This window comes from Eptesicus fuscus, chromosome 19, assembly GCF_027574615.1.
Source record: "Eptesicus fuscus isolate TK198812 chromosome 19, DD_ASM_mEF_20220401, whole genome shotgun sequence".
Lineage (NCBI taxonomy): Eukaryota > Metazoa > Chordata > Mammalia > Chiroptera > Vespertilionidae > Eptesicus > Eptesicus fuscus.
The window spans coordinates 7,237,404-7,260,904 of NC_072491.1; the positions used below are offsets into that span (position 1 = coordinate 7,237,404).

General features: G+C 35.8%; 1 protein-coding gene across 2 annotated transcripts in view; it reads right to left on the reverse strand.

The window, feature by feature from the left end:
• Positions 1 to 3,097: 3,097 nt before the first annotated feature.
• The window catches only part of SNTG1 (syntrophin gamma 1), a 55,041-nt gene continuing 34,637 nt past the window's right edge, over positions 3,098 to 23,501 (reverse strand). The window contains exons 11-17 of one of the 2 annotated variants that reach the window (XM_054708461.1): positions 17,632 to 17,670; positions 14,684 to 14,800; positions 13,083 to 13,154; positions 10,450 to 10,602; positions 7,106 to 7,198; positions 5,202 to 5,312; positions 3,098 to 3,403 (exon numbers count right to left, since the gene is read on the reverse strand). In XM_054708461.1, coding sequence (XP_054564436.1) covers positions 3,245 to 3,403; positions 5,202 to 5,312; positions 7,106 to 7,198; positions 10,450 to 10,602; positions 13,083 to 13,154; positions 14,684 to 14,800; positions 17,632 to 17,670 — 744 coding nt within the window. In that variant the 3' untranslated portion in view covers positions 3,098 to 3,244. The remainder of the gene's footprint in view (positions 3,404 to 5,201; positions 5,313 to 7,105; positions 7,199 to 10,449; positions 10,603 to 13,082; positions 13,155 to 14,683; positions 14,801 to 17,631; positions 17,671 to 23,501) is intronic. The other variant, XM_054708462.1, reaches the window with a different exon arrangement.

Genomic DNA, 23,501 nt, shown 5'->3' on the forward strand with positions numbered 1-23,501 from the left:
CCCTGATGATTTCAAATTTCCAGCCTCTTGACATTTACATTCCTAAGAAAATATACCTGAAAGAATCCATGTTGTTTAGAATTCTATAATAACTTGTTATGACATGGTAAGATAGAAGTTTAAATTTTTTAATTTTCAGATCTTACTTTATCATTAAATGTTACTAAAAATGGGAAAAATATTTAATGAACATGAGTAATAGCTTTGAGACTGCTTTCTAGAAACATTTTAGCTTACGATTAGCTAGGATTAGGATTACAAAGAATTGTTCCTTACACCACAGTTGTTCATATTATTTTTTCTAGAAAACTTTGGGGTCACTGAAAGTTTAGGAAACTTCAATTGGAAAATAAATTCCATGAGGTAAAATATAATTCTCCTTAAGTGAAAGACAGAACAAGATGTTCGGCAATGGTAAGATATATACACATATAATACCTTAATAAAAAAATGAAAAAAAAAAGAAAATAAGAAAGAAGACCCAAATAAATAAAATCAGAAATGAAAGGAGAGAAATCACAACAGACATCACGGAAATACAAAGGATTGTAAGAAAATATTACGAACAACTGTATGCTAACAAATTGGACAAGCTGTAAGAAATGGATAAATTCCTATAAACACAACCTTCCAAAACTGAATCAAATTGAATCAGAAAATCTGAACAGACTGATTGCAACCAATGAAATCAAAGCAGAAAAAAAAAAAAGAAAAAAAAAACTCCCAGCAAACAAAAGTCTTGGCTTCACAGGTGAATTTTACCACATATTCAAAGAACAACACCTGTCCTTCTCAAACTATTCCAGAAAATTCAAGAGGAAGGAACACTCTCAAGCTCATTGTACTAGGCCAGTATCATCCTAATTCCAAAACCAGATAAAGACTGCAGAGACAGAAAACTATAGGCCAATATTACTGATGATCATGGATGCAAAATCCTCAACAAAACATTAGCAAACCAGGCAGTGCCCTCGGGGGGGCCCAGATCTGTCTCTTGCTTCAACAGTGTTTGGACGGAACAGACCCAGGGACGCCCCTTCCTCCAGCCTCCAGCCACTCTCCTGTCACCACTCTCAGAACCACCTTCCGGACCAGCCAACACACCAGGTTTTTTTCTACCTTAACTCCTTATTGCCGAACAACCCTGAGCTCCCAAATTCATCAGAATTATTCCACCAACGTGGAGGCTGTGACCAACCACCTGGCCAACCCGCATCTGTGGGCCCCCCCCCCCCCCACCTACCTCTCTCTGGGCTTCTGTCTCGACCTTGACGCTGTGGCTCTCGAGGGCATGGGCCCCTTCTTCCTCGAGTTGGCGGAGAAGAAGTGCGAGGGCGCTGAGCATCTCTTAAAGTTGCGAAACATTCTCTTCCAGGCCCTGCTGAAGCCTCCCAAGATGAGGGGGCAAAACTCAGGACCATGGCAGCCGCCTGGCCTGGGAGAGGAGCCTGACCCAGGCCCTTGTGGAGCTGCAGGCCCTGGTTCTCCCCGAGCAGACCTCATCTCCTCTGTGACTTCCTGCAGAACCACTTCCGGGGCGAGGAGGTGCAGCTCATCAAGAAGAGGGGCCACACCTGACTCCCCTCCGCAGGCGGCCGGCCCCAGGCTGGGCTGGGCGAGCATCTCCCGGAAAGGCTCACCCTCCAGCACCACTAGGAGCCTGTGGAGCCCAGAGGCCTTTGAGGGGTCCCTCTGCATCCCCTGGGGCCTGGCTTTTACCTGAGCCTCTTCCGAAACTACTAGCCATTCTTCTAACCACTCCGGAGCCCTCTCCCATGCACTGGGCCAAAGGAAACAATAAAGCTTTTTGCAGCAAAAAAACACCAGAAACAAGCAAACAACAACAACAAAAAATATTAGCAAACCAAATCTAGCAAGTGATCAAGTGGGATTTATTCTGGGGATGCAAGGTTGGTGCAATTTCCACAAATCAATTAACGTGATACTCCACATAAACAAAATGAAGAATAAAAATCACATGATTATATCAATAGATGCAGAAAAAGCATTTGACAAAATCCAGCACCGACTTATGATAAAAACTCTCAGCAAAGTAAGAATAGAGGGAACATACCAAAGTGAGAATAGAGGGAACATTCAACATAATAAAGACCATATACGACAAATGTACAGCTAACATTCTACACCGTGGGAGAAAAAACTAAAACAAACAAACAAACAAACAAACATAAAACATTTCCCTAAAGATCAGGAACAAAACAGAGAAGACCACTTTTACCACCCACTCTTATTCAACATAGTAAGGAAAGTCCTAGACACAGCAATCAGGCAAGAAATGAAAGGCATCCAAATTGGAAAAGAGGAAGTCAAGTTGTCATTACTTGCAGATGACATGATATTGTCCATAGAAAACCCTAAAGGCTCCACCAAAACCTATTAGAACTAATCAATGAATTCAGTAAAGTAGCAGGGTACAAAATTAAAAAAAAAAAAAAAGAACAAGATGTTCGGGAATGTTGCCTTCATTCATAATTAAATTAACACATTTTGGCATATTTGATTGCCACTGGCCGTGAATAACACTTTTGGTATAAGCGCTCCAAGGAGGAAATGGTTCATTTCACAATTCGTCTATTATAGGTCTATGTTACTAGCTTTTTGCAATTCTTAAAAACATTTTACAATAAGATGAGATTGGAGTGCCAGTGCCAAACCATGAAATGATAACACAAGGAGAAATCTACAGCAGCAAATTAAAGTGTGTGTTTTTTTTCCTTTGATGAGATCCCCATCGTCCCCCCTCCCCCACATGCTAGTATCCTTGCTGCCATATGTTTTTTGCCTCCTTTCGGTCACTCATGATGTAATCATAGGGCATTAGTTCATGATCTGAACCAACATGTATTCTGTATACAAAATATCCTAAAATACAGGAGTAACCCTTTGATCGGTATTTTTATTTTATTTATAGAGAATTTACAATTTTTACATTACTTACATAATTCAAATCGTTCCTTCTTTTCTCTCCACTTCTGATGAAAGCAGTATACTGGCTACAGATCAGCTGAGTGAAAGAACGAGCTGTTTTGTTCATTTAGGACTATTCACTGAGGCCTTCCAAAATAGAAATGCTTCGGAGATTCCCCCCACCCCCCCCTTTTTTTTTTGTCTGCTGAAATTTCCATTTGACTTGATGATATTACTGTCTCTCCAAGGTCTACAATGATGAAGCTGTTCACCTATTTATATAGTCATGGTAAGCGGCGATCCAAAGGTCAGGGTGTCAAGTCGTGTACTTTGCTTTGCTCATAGTAGCAGAACTGGCTGCAGCAGAGGCAGTAGCCTGATGGCCTAAGAAGAGCGGGTCCAGACAAGCTACTTTGGCCGCAAAGAATGAGTGAATGCAGTGAAGAACAGCAAATAGATTCGAAAACTCCAGCTCCTGAAAAGAAAGGAGACTTGGGTCAGATGGAATAAAAATAAAAAGTTTACTTAAAAATTTGATAATAAACCATTCAAGTGGATAATAGACATTTTTTTCAAGTGCAGTAAACTTAACTATCACCAGTTATATCTAATACATGGCAACTCTACTGTTCTACTTTTGTTTAATATGTAACATTAATATATATTGTAGATTTACTATAAGACATGGTGATCTAAGAACTTGAAGGAGTAAGCATACTATCATTCATTGAAGTCATTTCAGTATTGATAAATGCTGCATAAAAATATATTGGGCCTGATTAAAATTTTATTCTTGATAAAATGTAACAAAAGAGAACCACAGGAGTACTTTAAAAGTATTTTTATTTCTTTGTACATACTTCAAATGATAAATTTGGATTGGAATGATTTTAGAAAAGATTTTTTACTACTTTTTTAGAATAAGTTATTCATTGCCGTAGGACACTGAATATGAATTACTGAAAGAAAAGGGATATGAGTGGTCATGACATTAGGAGCCACATGGCTCTGTTTCAAAAAATAATGCATTTCATTAATTTCAAATGTATGTGATTTTAACTGTTGTACTTGATTATTTAAAGTTATTCACTGCTGGTGGGAATGTAGACTGGTATAACCACTATGGAAAGCAGACTGGCAATTCTTCAAATAATTAAGAATAGAGCTATCATTCAACCCAGCAACTCCACTCCTGGGTATATACCTGAAAAACTCGAAATCATTTATATGCAAAGATATGCACCCCTATGTTCATTGCAGCATTACTCACGGAGGCCAAAGCATGGAAACAAACAAAGTGCCCTGCAATAGAAGACTGGATAAAAAAGATGTGGGACTAATACGCAATGGAATGCTACTCAGCCATAAGAAAGGATGAAATAGCGTCATTTAAACAAAATGGATGGACCTTGAGAACATTATGTGAAGAGAAATAAGGATAAAATTCACAATCATGTCAATATATGCATAAAAAGCATTTGACAAAATTCAACATCCATTTATGATAAAAACTCTTTGCAAAGTAGTATCCAGAGAATGCACCTCATCATAATACAGTCACTGTGTGGCAAGCCCACAGAAAACAATTAAATCTTCACTTTGCTATTTATTATTTACCCATTCTTCCACAATGGAATACTATATTTATAATTCATTCCAACCCAAACATTGTTATTGTGAATTCCATAGTAAAATAATGGAAATAATTCAAAATTTGAATATTTAAAATATATGTATTCCTAAAAAATAAAGTAGTGAATCTTTTTGATGAGTTAAAAACAACATAGTTAATATAGTTAAAAATACTAAAAATTTGCATGAAGAAAAGCAAAAAGTCATTCATTCGTGCATTTTAATACATAGCATGAGAAAATATGAGTTGACATAAAATAATATTCTTTAAGGATTTTTATTCATATTAAAAAATGGAATAATGATAAAAGAGAGTCAGAAACTTTTAAGCATTTTGAATTATTATTTTAGAGAATGAAACTACAAAGTAATGATTTTTTTAGTTCCTAGAATGTTGTTGTAGTATGATACAAATAAAGTCCCTAAGGAATTAAAAGTAAGAAATATAATTGTTGAGTGTAATTTATTTTAAGTTATGCTTTTCAGTGGAAATTAACCATTAAAATTTTTGTTTTCTTTTGGCCATAAGGTAAACAGGGAATGTATGCTTTTGTCTTTTGATTCTTCTAAATTTTCTCTCCTTTGCTTCTTAACAGTATAAATGTAGTTAGAGATGGTTTATATGATGAACTTGGGCTTACCTTTGCTTCAATCTGTTTAGTATCTGGATTCTGAAACAAAAATTTGATTTTGCTCTTGCCATCATCTGAAGAGCCTTTAAGATGAGAAAACTTATACCTCCAAAGTACAGCCTAAAGGGAAAAAAAGAAACATACGCAAGTCACCCAGCTCTCTTACAGTTCAATTTGTATGGAATATATTTTTACATCTTTTTTTTTCCCCAACCCATTTGTGTCTTTCTTTAGATATAAAGTCAGCCTCTTGTAGACAACATGTGGTTGGATCCTGGCTGTTTTTGTTTTGCTATTCTGCAGGGTTGAAGAAAATAGAAGTTATTGCTCAATGATTTAAAGAGTTTCCGTTTGGAGTGATGGAGAGTTTTGAAAACAGATAATGCAAATTAATGTCACTGAATGTACAATTAATTATGGCTAAAATGGGAAATTTTATATTAAAATGTATTACAACAATTAAAAAAACTTTAAAATTCTGTAAGCATTTGTATCTTCAGAATCCACTCAAAATAAATATTAATTTAAAAGTTCACACTTTAAAAAATATAAAATAAAATAATCATAAGTTCCTACAAATGGCCTCTCTTGGCTCATGTTTCGGACTTCTCTAAAATTTATCAAACAAGCAGCATCTGACCTCAGAGTGCCCCATACCCTTCACTCAGTGGCCCCAGGCCCAGCACTAGCTGCAGCTGGACTTAGTTTGCAGCGTGGCCTCTCCCGGGCACTTCCAAGGCAGCATAAACAGCAGCCATCTACAGATTAGTCTGCAGCTCATTCTGGTTGGCCTGGGGCAGGGCACAGGTGGTGACTGACCTCGGCTTGAAAAATAATAAATGTTTAATCAATAAATAGATAACAAGTGAATGGCACTTTTTATAAATTTGTTATACCTCATTATTATATATCATGTAAGTTCATTTTATATAAGTTCATTGTATCTCATTATCATAAATTCATTTTATGTAAACTCATTATACCTCATTATGATATATTATTGATAATTTTCTTATCAGTAGAGGATTGCCATTAGTCCTTAAAATGAGTGAGAAGGAATGTATCAGTTTGTTGATTCTTTGATACAGAAGAAAGTGGGGTGGATCTAAGGAATTTATGTCCTATGGGAAGAAGAAGACTGGCTTATGTGGAGACCAGAGCCCCAAGTCAGAAACTGCAGCAGTGACGCCAGTTACTGGGAGGAGATTAGCGGTGGGGAGGGGTCAGTTTATCTTGAAGAGATCTGAGGTACGCCTGGCTCAGAAGGTGCCCCTCAGCATTCAGTATACATCCCTGCCAGAGACATAACCTTTGTGGAAAGGGCACACCATCAGACAGTACAAGACCTTTTTAAGTATTTACAAGGATTATACTCCTCGGCTAGAAACTTCACACTCAAATTCCCCCATTCTATTGGTATAATTCTAACATTTTACCTAGAAAGCGAAAAATATATTTCCCCCATTGTGATATTAGAGATGTTGCTAAAGAAAAATAATCAAAGGAATATTTTGTTCAAAAAATGTTTTTGAGGAGGAAAATTTTTCCTCAATATAAAGCCATAGCTTTAGTAAAAGCGAAAGAAAGAATATATATATATATTTATATATACATATATATATATATATATATTTATATATACAAATATATGTATATATACATATATATACATATATATATATTCAGTTTATATAGTTCTAATGTTGTGTGCCAACACATTTGTTTCATTCCAATTTTAAACTTTTGTTTTCTATAAACAGATTAAAGCACAACTAAACTTTTATTAACAAAACTGAGAATCTTATATTTGACATATGATAATTAAAATGCTGACAGGAGTTCAAAGTTATTTCAATCATTCTTAAATTAAAATGTCTGCAGAACATTTCTCAGAGCTGACCCGAACTCATTACCTTTGTTGAAGCATCAAAGCAGATAAATCCTGTGCTAAAGTCGATCGTGAGTCCCATTAGATGACTTTCTAATACACATGCATATGTCTTGCACTAGACGGAACAGAGAACACTGTTACTTTTTATATGATTGATCCAAGATCAGTATTAATAGCTAATAGTTACCCAACACTGTGAAAGCTTCTGTAATGTGTTCTTATATAATAGCTAATATTATCAGCAGTAATCGTGTAAGGAAGATAGTATTATCAACATCCTAATGTTAATAATAATAAAAAAAGAACCCAAGTGATTTTTGACCTGCCAAGGGGTATGCAGGACCAAGTTTCCAATCTTTTTTAAAGGATTACTTTTATCATGTACCACACCGACTCTTCTTACTATATTTGCAATAAAACTGGTACAAACATTTTTAGGTGTAGGCAAGATTAAGTTGTCATGTCCTCCAGCTAACTATCCCTGCATTTTCATTAAGCCAAAAGTGGATTATTAAAGATTAAGGTGTTAACTTCTTGGTATGTTCATTTTATAGACGTTATTTAAAGAGAATTCTCAGGCACACAAACACAGATTCTGTAACCAAGGCAGAAATAACAGCGAAAAAATATCTTGACCTTCACAGCTCTTTCTGTTCACCCATGTGACACAAACTATTTCCCAAAGATATTTACCACTCGCCTATTATTTGTATAAACAGATTGATTCTTCAGAAATCAATAATTGGTGACTTTTTATTTTTTTTTTTTAATATATTTTATTGATTTTTTACAGAGAGGAAGAGAGAGAGGGATAGAGTTAGAAACATCGATCAGCTGCCTCTTGCACACACCCCCACTGGGGATGTGCCCGCAACCAAGGTACATGCCCTTGACCTGAATCGAACCTGGGACCCTTCAGTCCGCAGGCCAACGCTCTATCCACTGAGCCAAACCGGTTTCGCAATTGGTGACTTTTTAAATTGAGAGACTAAATTATAATTTCACTTATATAAAAATTTTTTGGAAAGATTAATAAAATTGATATACTGAAATACAAAATAACATATAAGAAATAAAAACTTTAGGTTATATGCAACAGGGTACATTTTTATGTCTATAGTCCAGTTTCATTTGCGTTCAGTTGCGAACTTTAGTGGGAATTAAAATAAAAAAATACTTGTAGTTAAACAAGATGAAAGAAAAGGAAGGAAAGAAATCTGTCTTAAGCCAATTTTCAATACTAATCCTTGCATTATATCAGTTTTTGTAATACTGTGTATAAAAGTCCATTAAATTAATCACATCTCACTATAATAATAGATAAATGCATTTGCCTTCACCAAAAAGCTATATTCTATATTCATATATTTAAGTCTAATTTACATAGGAAAGTTGTAACTTATGCCAAATTATTTATCTGGAATTAAGTTTTGGTGGATTAGTCATATATCTCATCTTTATTTTATTTCTTTATCAACTTTAATGGTAGTGAGAATACTGAGAACATAGATGGAAACATTGTAATGTTTTTCATGTAAATATATTCATATCTTTGAATTTTAAAAATAACACCACCAAAGTATTTAGTCATTCACTATTGATTTCTGATACAGTAATCAATTTAAAAATATTGTTATATTTTTATAGAAAATTTATGACAGGGAAATTATAAAATATATTTTACAAATCCAAACCTTAGAAGGGATTAAATAGTTTACTTTTCACTTACTATGAGCATCATAAATTGCCATTCAGAACATCAGCTTAGAGAATATGAAGCCCAGATTTTTTAAAAATGTGTTGAAATACAGTGAAACAACATAATTTTATCTCTCTCATTTCTAAACATCAGGAGACCTAAAATGAAATCTTAAATTGAGAGATCAACAGGAAGAATACAACATGTAGTTGTTTTCAAGTGAAGTGTAATATTCTAGGGAAATGATAATTAGGAAAACCTAAAACTATCAGTATAAGTTTACAATGTCAACTCTTATTACTAACATTTTTATGCTTTAAAATGGTATTAGATATTGATACTTAAAAAAAGGATTAAGTTAATTATCTTTCCGTTTATGATATTAAAATGTTAATATGCTAAATTGAGGTCCTATACAGTAAAATTGTTAAAACAACATTTCTCAGTTACTTAAACGTTTTTAAATATATGCGGATCCGCAAAGCTATTAGAAAATGTCAACTGAGAAATGAAACAAGTGAAATATGAGTCTCTCCTTGTCCTCTTCCCTGAATTGCCATCCTGGTGCAACTTGATGTCCTAAAGATAGGATTGTAGTCAGAAAAAAAATTAATATATGTTACAAAGCTGTTTAACATATTGAAAAAATATGCATCTAAGTCTCCTATTGTAGACAAGCATTCCAGAATTATTCACTGCTATATTATCTTCATCATGTATTTGTTTCCAAAGTAACTATTTACTTTCGTGTTTATTCATGTCCAGGTTCTGAATGTGACAAATGCAACGTAACTACTCAGTTTTGCCATACATCCCTGGTAGCTGTTAGAGGCAGGCGCAATATTTCATAGCCTGTTCCATCTCATGGTTCTATAAATTGGTGAGGCTGAAGGATCTATGAAGTTTGATCTAGATATAACTTCATGCTTAAGAAATAAAATTTAATAGGCATCTGTTGAATACTTGTGATGTACAACATGCATTGTACTTCGGTTGGTAGATGGATAGAATATCCCAAGCAAACTATAACTCAGTGTGAGCAATGTCAAGCACACTTCACTCCACTATGAGACTGTGAGCAGAGCTAAGGAAATAATATTGGTGACAAAATCAAGTAATACTGAACAGAATTCTTGTGCAAGGAATAGTGGCAGTCAGGGGGCAGGGTAGACTGGAAGTTCAGCAGAATCTTCACAGATGATAGGACCTATGAAAAAAGTTTCAAACACTGGGTGTAGTTTTGAAGGGTAGAAAGGAAGCGAAGGCTTCCTAGCAAGAAAAAGCATTGTGAGTGAATGAGGCCATTTAGCTGAAAATTAGGTGGTCATGATTGCAGAACAGGAAACAGTCTTGTGAAGTATAATTAAAATCAGAGCATGTTCATTTTAGATTTAAAGTGGAACGGATTCTAATTAAAATTCCCAATGTATTTTTGATGAGTGATAGGAAATAGCCTCGAGAGATCAAATTGTGGAGAAATTAAAAATGTGTTTTCAGAGCTGCGTTACTATTCGTTCAATCACAATGGCTGATTACCGAGTGTATTTGAGAAGGAGGTCAAGATTCCAAAAGTGGTGTTGTTATGCTAATTTGAATTTCTATGCAAACTGGAAGCTGGTGAGCATGCGTCTCTATGTCCCAGATCCTAAAATCCCACCGACTCTCACCTGTATCCGTTCCACTTCCAGAAACGTTGCTGTTTGGAAGGCTCGCTCCCATTGGGCAAGGTCACAGTCTAGCTCCACGGAGAAGTAGAGGTCCTCCCCAGCCTCGGACTGCACAGTGAAACAGTGCTTCCGCTGGTCCAGGAGGTCACTGTCCTGATGAAAACCTGGAGTTACCCGGGCTGGCAAACATCAGTTCAGATTGCTAACGTGCTCGTACCTTCTTCCGTCAGTGCTGACGATGCCAGTCATAAAGATTCTACTCTACAGTATCACTAAGCCTCCATGAAACATGATCACTGCTCAGAAGGAGACTACCCTTGGGATGATGAGCATACAAGGAAATACTCAGGTGATGGATTATCATATGGCACACCTGAAAGCCCCTGGCTTGCCCCTTCCCCACCCTCCCAATCCTATCTCCCTCTGGAGCTAGAAAGGCAAACGCTTCCCCCCTCATGCTTGAAATCCTTCAGTGGCTCTCCTCTGTTCTTTTAATAAGGCCCATGCTCCTTATTATGTCATTTTATCTGCTTTCCACCACACAAACACCACCACAAACCTCATACCAAAGTGGATATATATAGATGGCCAATGGACATACGGAAAAATGCTCAACGGTACTAGTCAGCAGAGAGATGCAAATAAAAACTACAAAGTGCTGTCACCTCACAGCTGCCAGAAAGGCTACAATCAAATCAACAAACAAGTGCTGGCGAGGATGTGGGGAAGAGAGAACTCTGTTGGTGGGAATGCAGACTGCTGTAGCCACTGTGGAAAACAGCATGGAGTTTCCTCAAAAAATTAAAAGCGGAACAACCTTTTGGCCCAGCAATCCAACTTCTGGGAATATATTCTAAGAACCCCAAAATACCACTCAGAAAGAATATACGCACCCCTATGTTCATAGCAGCATTATTTACAATAGCTAAGATCTGGAAACAGCCCAAGTGCCCATCAGTAGATAAGTGGATAAAAAAGCTCTGGTACATTTATACAATGGAATACTATGCAGCTGTAGAAAAGGAGGATCTTTTATACTTTGCAACAACCTGTTGAATATTGTGCTGAGTGAAATAAGCCAGTCAGAGAAAGACAAGTATCACATGATCTCACTTATATGTGGAATCTAATGATCATAATAAACTGATGAAAAAAGCAGGTCCAGAGACATGGCTACATGGAACAGACTGACCTATCTCAGGGTGGGAGGGGATGGGAAGAGATTAATTAAATAATTTATATAGATATATGTATAGCCAATGGTCACAGACAATAGTGTGGTGAAGGCTTGGCCTGGGGCAGAGGCTGAGAGGAAGAGGGTAAAGAGAGCGGGGGAGTGGAGAGATTGGGGACATCTGTAATACTATCAACAATAAAAAAAAATCCCCCCCCCAAAAAAAAAGAGAGAAAGCAATCTTATTAGTCATTTTGGTAATTATTTTTATTAAGTGAAATTGAGTATGATCTCTTTTTCTTCAGATACCAGTACATCTTTTAGAAGTTTCCAGAACTTTTTTCTTATTAACAATAAATTCAAGCATATCAGAGTTGTTCTACCGTTAATCCCAAAATAAAACTAAAACCATGCACAGTGATGATCAAGCAATGACCTATATTTTTATTTAGCTTTTGTGTTATTATAAATGTCAGCTTTCATTTAGAATTATTCAATAGGGAAAAATATTATGAATGCTTTTGAGGTAATCATGTTTCTTTGTCTCTGCTTTCAGACACTTTTGATACATTTCATTGTGTTGTAAATGTTCCAGCATTTTCTAATCTACTGAGTCTTTAACTGGAAGAGAAATAATTGACATAAAGTACAGGGAACTCAGTTCTCCTTGATTACATAAACAAGGTTAACCTTAACAAACCTACAGACCCTAGAGCAGAAACTGAATATAGATTATTATTTAGCTTTTATGAAGTATTCCCATTTCTTTTATTAAAAATGGCTGCAGAAACCATTTGAAATTATGAAGAATTCTGGATGATTTGCTATCACAGCAATTTTATGTATAGCGCAGAAATTTAATTAATAAAAAGTAATTGTATGTTGTTTTGCATACTCAGAGAGATAACCTAACCCTGATAATTAAAAAAAAACAACAACCCACACACAAATTAGCTTTCTTTGCATATGCCTTTATATTTTCTACATTTTCTAAAACAAATATATCCAAATGTTTCTCTTTTATATTTTACTCAGCCAAAAACGATGGTAATAACAGATGTTTAAGTTCAGGCTATTTCCAATTGCACTTTCTACTTCTTCCTCAATGGATTTCTGCCAAGCTCCTTTTTTCCTCCCCAGACTGAGAAACTGAAAAACCTGCTTCACAATTATTTAAGCCAATTTGAGGGTGCCTACACACCTCTCTGCATTCTATTATATACACAAGTGTTAACCACGATAGCTCAATTTTTAAAATAAACTGTATTTCAATAAACATTGCCTTTATTATTATTCAAAGTGCATGTACAAATTTTTGGACACCCTACCTATAATTCTATTTGCCTGTGTCTTCTATTTTCTTTTATAACCATGCATCATTGCTTTTCAGACTCTACTTATGAGCTGAACCACTGTTTGCTGAGGAAAAATTAAAAATTTTACTACCTATTGATCATACCTTGAGAATCTTGCACATGATCTCATAAACTGAAAATGTTTTCTCTGCTCGGGTCCAATCCCACGTTGTCACCTTTAAAAGATGAGAAAGTAATATGCCATTTGTCTTAGAAAAATAGCTCCTATTCCCTCGTTAAGTTATTTACATACTATGGGGCTTAGGGGAACCTGTCACATATGTACTAGAGCAGTGGTTCTCAACCTTCCTAATGCTGCGACCCTTTAATACAGTTCCTCATGTTGTGGTGACCCACAACCATAAAATTACTTTCATTCCTACTTCATAACTGTAATTTTGCTACTGTTAATGAATCGTAATGTAAATATCTGTGTTTTCCTATGGTCTTAGGGTCTACAGCAGTGGCTCTCAACCTGTGGGTCGCGACAAAATCCTATCTCAACCCATAGGTTGAGAACCGCTGCTGTAGAGCCTAAGACCATTGGAAAACACAGATATTTACATTACAATTCATAACAGTAGCAAAATTACAGTTATGAAGTAGCAACGAAAATAATTTTATGGTTGGGGGTCACCACAACATGAGGAACTGTATTAAAGGGTCGCGGCATTAGGAAGGTTGAGAACCACTGTACTAGAGAGTCTCTCGGTTGTAACTCTCACAGAGGTTCATGTAGAATGCTGTGGTTCCCTCTCTTCTCAGCTTTATTACTATTTGTTTTCCTCTTTTGGCAAACATCTCATGTTACATGCAACAATCTCAATGTGCCCAATATATTTACATACTTTAAATATGTGTATTCTTTACATATCAATAATAAGTATTTACATTTCACACACCATTTTTTTTGTTTTGTTTACCACTCATTGCCTACAAAGAAGAATACCAGATAGCAACACAGAGTTGAATTTTTTAGAAAGACATTATTTATATTAGTAGTCATTTCAAGATGTGAACACCTTAGAAAATTATGAAGGTACCAAACAGGACAGTGAAATTGTTTCACTTACTGAAGTGTTAACCATACACCTACATTTCCAATCATAGGAAATTATTCAGAGTAGTAATATAGTAAAGGATATACATATGAATGGCTTTTTTACCTGCCTCCCTGGTGTTGTGAACTTTGTATACACAGAGACATTCAAAATAGCAGCAAGTCAGACTTGATAATTCCAAGGCCCTATCCATTATTAGACCTGTAAGTGGTCTGACATTTGATATTTATATTCAATAAATATTTATTGAGAATGACAATTATGGAAGGTATCTGTTTCAAAAGTAAGATATTAGGTGCAATAGATACCCATACATACTTAATAAAAAGCCCGATGACTAGCATATAGGATATCAAAAGTACTGTTGATTTGATGTAGACAGACTTGTGCCACATAAACATATCTTGCCTATCATAAATGCCTAAATAGAAAAGACTTCTAGATTTCTCAAGGGTTATAAAGTAATGTTTAATGACAGAATATATGTATTTAGCAAAATATACTCAAAAACATTTGGACGGTGTTCTATTTTTGTTCTGTGGCTGATTTTCAAAAAATATTGGCCACTTGCTACTTTTATTGTTAAGTCGATGTCACTCTGCTATGATCATATCGGAAAATAAGTATCGGACAAAAACACTTACTGGAGGTGCCAGAAACTTGTAAAGACACGAGCCCCTCAGGGCTAGAAATATTGGCGAGTACACCGAATCTTGAAGGGGGTCCTGCTCCCGTGCCTCACACCAGCCCATGTAGACTATCTGGAAGGAAATGGAACGTAATTGCTTCAGCAACAAAAGAGCCTCAGATTAGAGGCATTATGTGCATTTTTATATCTTAATGCTCTAATACAAGTATCAAGTTAACGGATGCACAAGTACATGAACCAGATTTGCCTTCAATAAGAATATGTAAACCACTATCAAAGATTTGCAAGTGTTTGTTTACGTAATCCAACTTGGCATGCATTATCTCTCTCACTTTCTACCATTCACACTATGAGAATATTTGTTTGTAATAGAATTCATTGACTTATACCATCTGTTTACTGGTTAGTTACATCTTACTCTCTGGGAAAGTGGTCCCGGGATAGAATAATCAAGTGGGTGATGAGATAAACCAAAGAGAGACACCTGATGATATCACCGCTAGTGTGGTGTGCCGCATCTCCCCTGCGTCTTCCTTGGTTTAGTCACTGGTCTAAGATGACTAAGGACTGCTCAAGCATTATTCATATATCAAATGGCACTGACAACAACTCTTGCTTCTAGCTCTTAAATGTAAGTGGATCCATTTCCAAAAAATAAAAGTTAAATGGTTACTTCTCTTTTCATCATTTAATTGAGGTGAAGGTGAAGCATGTACATAAACATTTATTAAATGAATATTTTATATTCTGGAAAACATCTTCAGAGGCCATTTTACTTGCCTCTGACCACAGCCTACATGAGAGAGGTACCTGGGAGAATATATTTTCTGCATCAGGTCACTTACTTCGGTTTTAGTGTTGACACCTTCCCTCTCAAACCAGGAGGCCAGCCTGCTTCCTTTTCCTGGGTAAAGCAATCAAAACTACTCCTTCAGTCCTCTCGGGGGGAAATTTCTTCTCTGCCCAAACCCATGGCATTGTAATGTCGGTCACCCACTATTTGATCAAATGTTTCATCAGGTGATTTTTTTTTTTTTTGGCGGGGGGAGGTGGGCAGTTACAAGACTTTTGCTTTGTTAATGTTTCTCTATGAGAAACGGCACTAGAGTGGATTTAAAGGAGAGCTAAATATGGAAGAGACGTTACAAAGTGAGCTGAATGTACCCCGAGTGCGCTGAGACGAGCAGGAGGTGCTCTTCACTGTGGGTGGAGGGCACAGGTGGCGATGCGTGGACAGCTGAGCCTATTGTCATGTGTGTATCAGCTGCAGAAAACCCTCTCCGTTCCCCCCTGCCAGCTGCCTCCCTGAAAACCACTGCTGAGCCGGCCACTGCCCAGCACAAAGCCCTCCACAGGGGGACACGGCAATCACTCTGATTGGTCACCGCCAAGGCTTGGCTTGGCTCGAAAGGCTTTTTCTCAAGACGTGGAAATGCAGCAGGTCGGGACTGTGCCAGGGGGTTCTGGAGAGCGGCAATCAGGAGAGAAAGAAGATGCAGGTAGCCTTGGCAGCAGGGGCCCAGTGTGTTAACGGGAAGGAGGATGGCGACTGTCCAGCACCCTGTGTCGGTGCTCTCTGAAAAGCACTGTTCGTCTTAGATGGATTGCTCTGACAAACGAAATGGCCCTAGGCCATCCTGACTCACAATGAAAGAGTCACACTGAAGATGTCGGTTGTTCGGCAAAGAGCTATCTCAGATATAATGGCATCCCAGCTCCCTGCCTATAAAGGCAACGTTTTCAGATGGCTGGTAACCTGGACATTTTTCCTTCTCACATAGACAAGATGACATCGGGACTGCTACCTCCCTAATGTTATGCTCACTGGGGATACAGCAGTGAATTAAATACAATGCAATAATGTAATTTAGATTCCACTCTGAGTGACTGTGCATTTCAAAAGAAAAAACTAGAATAAGGCTATAAGAATGAATAAGCAGTCCCAAGAAAACAGGTGTGTGTTTTTTTTAAAGAGCACAGGGAAGGGGAGATACAGAGTATTGCAGAGGGTCTGATATTCTAGATGAGATTGTGCAAGGTCTCACAGAGGGAACATTTGGGAACAGGCTTAACAGAACTGAAAGTTCCCCATATCTCTATCTGGAGGAAGAGAATTAGGCAGAGGTGAGGAGACAGAAGGAAGCTAGGTAGTCAGGAATTGGGGCCATGGGGGGACGGGGAAGGAAGTAGAACCTGGAACCCAGTTACTAAGATAACACAACTGGGCAAGGAAGGAAGAGTGCACACAGAAGACCTGAGCTCAAACATGATACACCGATGACATGAGTCAAAACACTGAGCTTTCACTTACTTTTCTTACTTGAGTTAATGGTTTTAGTATGTTTATGAACGTAATACAAAACTTAGTTCTAGCATAATAAAATGGGAAGGGGAATCCGTTATTATTCTCTATAATCAACTTATTTTATTCCATAATCAATTATTAGTCTTATAAGTCAACTAAATTATTTGCTTGATTAATCAGACATTATCTTTATTCTATGCATTAATTTAGACTCATTTGAAATACAGTCAGCAAATTGTGAAAATCCTCTTTAACTTTTAGATTATTTATGTAAAGTACTCCTAAATGTTGATACAGTAAAACTATTTCATGTAAATTGCTCTCCGTGTTCTTTGACATTGTATTTAAATAAATGTAATTTGTGTAAAAAATAGTGTTCATTTAGTTTACTTAGATAAAAGTTTTTTTAATATACTTTTGATTGTTGTTGGTATTACAGACTGCTTTTAATGTGATTAGACAAATAGATATATGACATAATATGAAAGAAATCTAATAAGCTATGTATTTTCCTGAAGATAGTTAATAATAGTACACATTATTTCCACATAAAATTAAATTTAATCAATATTATCTTTTGTAATAGAAACAATGAAAGAAATATATAATTTGACTTTTCAAGTATTTCTCCATCTTACCTGCTGGTTTACAGGGAAGTTTCTGTTGATTTTTTTAATCTGCAATGATAAATAAATAGTAAAAGTAAGAACAAAAAGGTGACACAAGATTGCCTAAATCTTCTGAGAATCAATATTTAGTGAGTAAATATACATTGACACAAGTCATTGCATCTAAAACAGCAATTATGAAAGGAAAAGAATTTTTACTATCAACATTTTTTCAAATTTCATATGAAAAATTTTAATGAATAGTATGATACCACTTCAAGAGGAGCAAACAGACCGTCTGTGCAGTAAGTCATACAAAAAAGAAAAGGGAGGCTTTGTTGGTTTTGACAAAGCTTTCCATCTAATTTTGTTGTTGTTGTTTATGAGAAACCAAATGCCTGTGTTTCCACAACTGTTAAATAATTATCTCCCAAGAACAAAAGAGTAATATTCTGTAGTTTATATTTTCACTTTGAAATCATATGATTTCCAATTTGCTTTAACACTCAAGAACAGAGAAAACAGAATATATAAACACTAAAGAATAAAGAAAATGTGTCAAAATATTTTTAGTCAGAATCCCATAAAAAGCATAACATTGACTTTCAGACAATTTAGTAAGTGACATTTTATTAGAATTTAAAATAAATCCTCACAACAAGAATTCCTTCTGTTCTAAGTTATATAAAATACTCTAAAAACGGAATGAATATGAGACTTAGATAAATGACCTTAGGCTACTCAGAGTCATTGTTCAGAATTGGTGTTAGTTAAAACTAATTATAATTTTTCATTGCTTTTCTAAGAGAAACACAAAATGCTAATTCTGCATTGGTATAATCTTACATCAGATTAATGAAGACTATTTTCATTTATAAGTTGTTTTATTGAATTATTTTATTTTTTCCTTTTAAAGTGGTAGATCATGGGAAATTAATGAATACTGTGGACAAAGTTGGAGAATCATCAAATGGCCCATTGTAAGACCAGACTTTTTGGCAAGATATTTCTCTTTTAAAATATAAAAGAAAAAAATGACAAGATTTATGTGATTTCAGCAAGGGAAAAAACATGTCTCTCTTACATTGCAATAATCACTTCAAAATTGTTTTGGTCTGTTGAAGAATTAGTTAAGGAAAGATCTAAAACTACACGTGTCATCAGCTAAAATGAGGATAGTGTAGAGATGTAGACAGAAAAGAGCAGACCCCTAAACATCTGTTACCAATCAAACAAAAGTCCGTATTGAATACTTGGTGGAATTATGCTTTTTGCACAGTTTCTGTAGCATTGAGACTGTGGAACATGAAGAACTGGCCAGAAAGAAAGAATGAGGTCTAATGGGAAGAGAGGGATGCCATGAGGCAAGCAAATCCCAATTGGATCAAAGGTGGCATGTGAATTGTGTCCCGTAAAACTGCCTCATCTAGCCTTAGCCGGGATGGCTCAGTGGATAGAGCGTTGGCCTGCGGACCAAAGGGTCCCAGGTTCGATTCCAGTCAAAGGACACATACTTCGGTTGCAGGCTCTTCACCTGGGCCCTGGTCAGGGCATGTGCAGGAGGCAACCAATGGATGTGCTTCTCTCACATCAATGTTGCCCGCTGTTTTTCCCTCTCTTCCACTCTCTGTAAAATCAATGGAAAAATATCCTTGGATGAGGATTAAAAACAAACAAATAAAAAGATTAAAGGCTTATTATAATTAAAAAACTGCCTCATTTTATTATGACTGTATTATTCAGTTAATATCAAAGCAGATGTTTAAGGTTGTGCAAATGCAAACCAGCTAATATTTGCCAATATCAAGATAATGTTCAAACATCATTTAACTTTCAGGGAGCAGTTTTCCAAGAGACAAAGTAGGGTAGTTATTTTACTGAAATGCTTCCTGACATAAACTTGCCAAAAATAAACTCTAATTGTGTAAATCACAAACCTATGATTGTCCAAATATGCATCTAATTCCCAAACTTTCCCTTCCTTTTATCCTGACGTAAGTAACAGGGATTTCACTCCCTGTTACCCGTTTTTGGTTGACAACTGCATGGCTCACATTCATATTTTTGTGTCTGAGGAAAAACAATGCAGAAATGAACAACATGCTAGTCTTAAAAAGCAGATATGAGGACTCAGAAATGTCAGTAGCGATCAAAGAAAAAAAAATCTACTGGAATGACACGCATGCCTGTCAGAAACACATTCTGTAACCTCTAACCACAGGCCTTCATTTATTTTCCATAAATCTCCTTTCTGCTAGGTATTATTTTTTCATGACTTTCAATTCAACTGCAAGATGTGTCAAGTCTTTTCAATGTGGCAGATATAATAGAAATGTTTTTTCTTTAGTTTTTCACAACCAGCACGTCATGGAAAAAATAATCCATTTGTTCCACTTGCAAGTCTTTGCCATCTATTGTTTCAGATCTCCTTGGATTAAATATTTTTTCACTTCTGAAGATAAATGAGTAAGATATAGGAAGATAGGTGAAATATTTGCTGACTAAACTCAAAGGACTGATTAAATGTGTGTTGTGTGTGAGTGTGTGTGTAAATCCTGAGGGACTATGATGATCCCATAAAGATCACAGAGGGTATTGAGTATCTATGCATTTTCTTTAGGGTTAATACGTCTTTAGTATCAAGCCGTGTGGTAGATATTGCTGGTTATCTGAATCAAAGGCTATTCACCATCTTCTTTTCTTGATTATATCCTGCTATAAACGCTAAAGAAGGTGAAGACTAGCCACCTTCACTGCCCTGGGTCCCCTCCTGCTGGGATTGTCACAGGACTGCGTTCAGAAGAATGAGACACTTCTCATTACTTGGCCACGAAAGGGTTTTATCTTAGCTTGATAAAAGGGAAGAGATGTAGGTGATGCTACTTATTCTTATTCACTTTCTTTCTTGGTCTTAACACTGACGTGATGTTCAAAGTGTTGTGGCCCCTGGGTCGCCATGAGGTGGCAAACATAAGGTGGAAGCCAGCACTCTAAGGGTAGTGGCGGGCAATAATGTGAACAGATCAAAGATGGGTCCTTGGTGGCTTCACAGAACCACTCAAGGAAAGCCAGCAAATGCCACCATCCAGAATACTTGTCGGTTGAGGACGAAACCCAATTATTTACTCCAGTAGTCCTTAGGGTTTCTCTTATTTGTCATTGAAAACATTCTTAATTGATACACACATATGGGAAAGAGAGTCTATTCATAAATATATGAATTATATATTTGGGGAATCTTACATATGCAAATTACACATTCTCATTTCTGATAACACCAATTTTCAATGAACCTTTAAGGAAAGTAGCATTAAATTATCTATCTATCTATCTATCTATCAATCTATCTATCTATCTATCTATCTATCTATCTATCTACACACACACACACACACACACACACACACACACACACGTATTACATTTCAAGTAACACATTCCATTCTAATAAAGAAAATGAATGCATAGGATATATATGGAAGAATTTAGACTATTAGAGGAGATTATGTTAGTGTTGTCGTAGTAAATAATGGTTGGAAAAGTGGGATTCATGAAACACTAGCTGAAATATAGCTTTGCATTTTGTCTGCTTCCTCTATCTCTTAAAGATGAGGGAACTGAGGCTCATTTCTCTGGCTTATCAAAAATTATATCTGCTGAATGGTCTAGACACCATCAGACTTTCTGTCCAGCTTTACCAACACCCTGCTATCCAAACAACTCTTTCAAAATCTCAAGTGACAATTTGAGAAAACAAAGATGTGCAACCTCACAATAAATAAATCGATCCTGCCATGTACTGGTGGTTCATGGATTAAATCTTTTAATTTAGAACAAAACTGGAGAGACATTAAGAGCAAATTTTCCAGCATCCTTGAAAGACCAAAATATTTAAAGTACTTTCTTCATATAACTCTCACTGTGCCTGAGGTTAATTCAGTGTCTGTTTATGAAAAGCTGAAGTCACATAACTAGTGAATAGAAAAGCTAGGACTCCATGCCAACTCTGATACCACTTTCCAACATTGCAAAGGTACCTCTGCAAAAGGTACCTTCAGTTGCCTATGACTCATCAGATGAGAGAGTGTTTTGAAATTATACTTCGGTCTAGTTTCAGGTCTGGTACATTTGCAAATACCTTTTTACTAATTTTTACTTATATTCCCAACTCAGCCATATAGATCTTAGTTTTTTTCTATTACCCAAATCTTCAATAAATATTTATTTATTTTTTTTACCATATCTTGTGTGTGTGAATAGTTTTCTAATTTATTCTGTTAATATCGCATATGTTTTGGAGTTAGATTTTGTTGTTGTTGCTAATTCTCACCCGAAGATATTTTTCCATTGATTTTTAAATTATTTTTTTTACAGAGAGTGGAAGGGAGGGAGGAAGGGAAGGAGAAGAGGGGAAGAAAGAGAAACATTGATGTTAGAGAGATGCATCGATTGGTTGCCTGCAACCCAGGTATGTGCCCTTAACCAAAATTCGAACTCACAGCTCTTCAATCCACAGGTCCACTGAGCAATACCAGCCAGAGCTCAACCTGTTCTTAATGACTTTTATTCATCTAACTAGAGGCCCAATGCATGAAATTCGTGCAAGAGTAGGCCTTCCTTCCCCCAGCTGCTGGCACCAGCTTCCCTCTGGCACCCAGGACCCGGGCTTCCCTCGCAGCCCCGGCTTTCTCAGGAAGGACATCCAGTCTAATTAGCATAGTACATTTTTATTACTATAGGTTACATCACTATTTCTATTCAGCACTGGTATGCAGTGAACTGGTGTTAATAATTTTATAGTTTCCATTTATTTTAGGAATATATCTAGACCTTCCCTATTTAGCAAGGCTCTAATTCAACAACTTGGAGACATATTTCCTGGAGCATTAAAAGTTTCAGTAGTTTGGCATAATGCCATAGGATCAACATTCTCTTATTTTATTAAAAATGGATATAAAATAAAACAGACTACTATAATCATTATTTCATAAGAGAGTGGGCAATGAACACCACAAATATAGGAAGAATATACATCAAATTAATAATCTGTTCTCAAAGAATAGAAATTTATATTAAAAACTTACTATTTATCTAAACATTTTTACTTTACCCACAATTGGTGACAATTTTTATATTAAATGAGATTCATTATTGTGATTAAGTCTATTAATTTTTCGCTTGTAAAGATCCATACTACCTCTATATAACATGTCTTCTCCCACCAATTAAAGTATTTTACTCATTGTTTATATAACAACTTGAGGAAACTGTCCTTACATTTCTGAGTAGGTACAGATATAGCCCCTCATAACACTTCTTTATGTTATCTATAGCATAAAGATTTACTTGTGTGATCATTTAATTAATGCCTCTCTTCCTCACTAGACTATTTGTTCCATGAAAGCAAAAATATCCATTTTTGCTCGAAATTATAGTGCTGACCCATACCAAATTGACACTGTAGGCCCTCAAAAATATTTATTGAATAAATCAGTATATCAATAAATCAGGGAGCTGACAATGATCTCAAAATATGTTCATATCTGGTATTAATGTAACTATATATAAGGTAAATATATGTATACATACATTTAGATTACATACACACTTATGTATATTTTAAATAAATTTTTTAAATTTTATACACACTTACGTATATTTTAAATAAATTTTTTATTTAAAAAGTTTTAGATTTACAGAAATATTCCAAAAATAGCAATTCCCATATAACATATACCTAGTATCTCCTATCATTAGCATTTTATATTTAATTACCATGGAAGATTTGTTAAAATTAATGAACCAATGGCAAAGCACTGCATTTTTATTAACTAAATCCATGCTTTAATAAGATTTCTTTAGTTTTGAAATAATATCCTTTTCAGTTCCAGAATCTCATC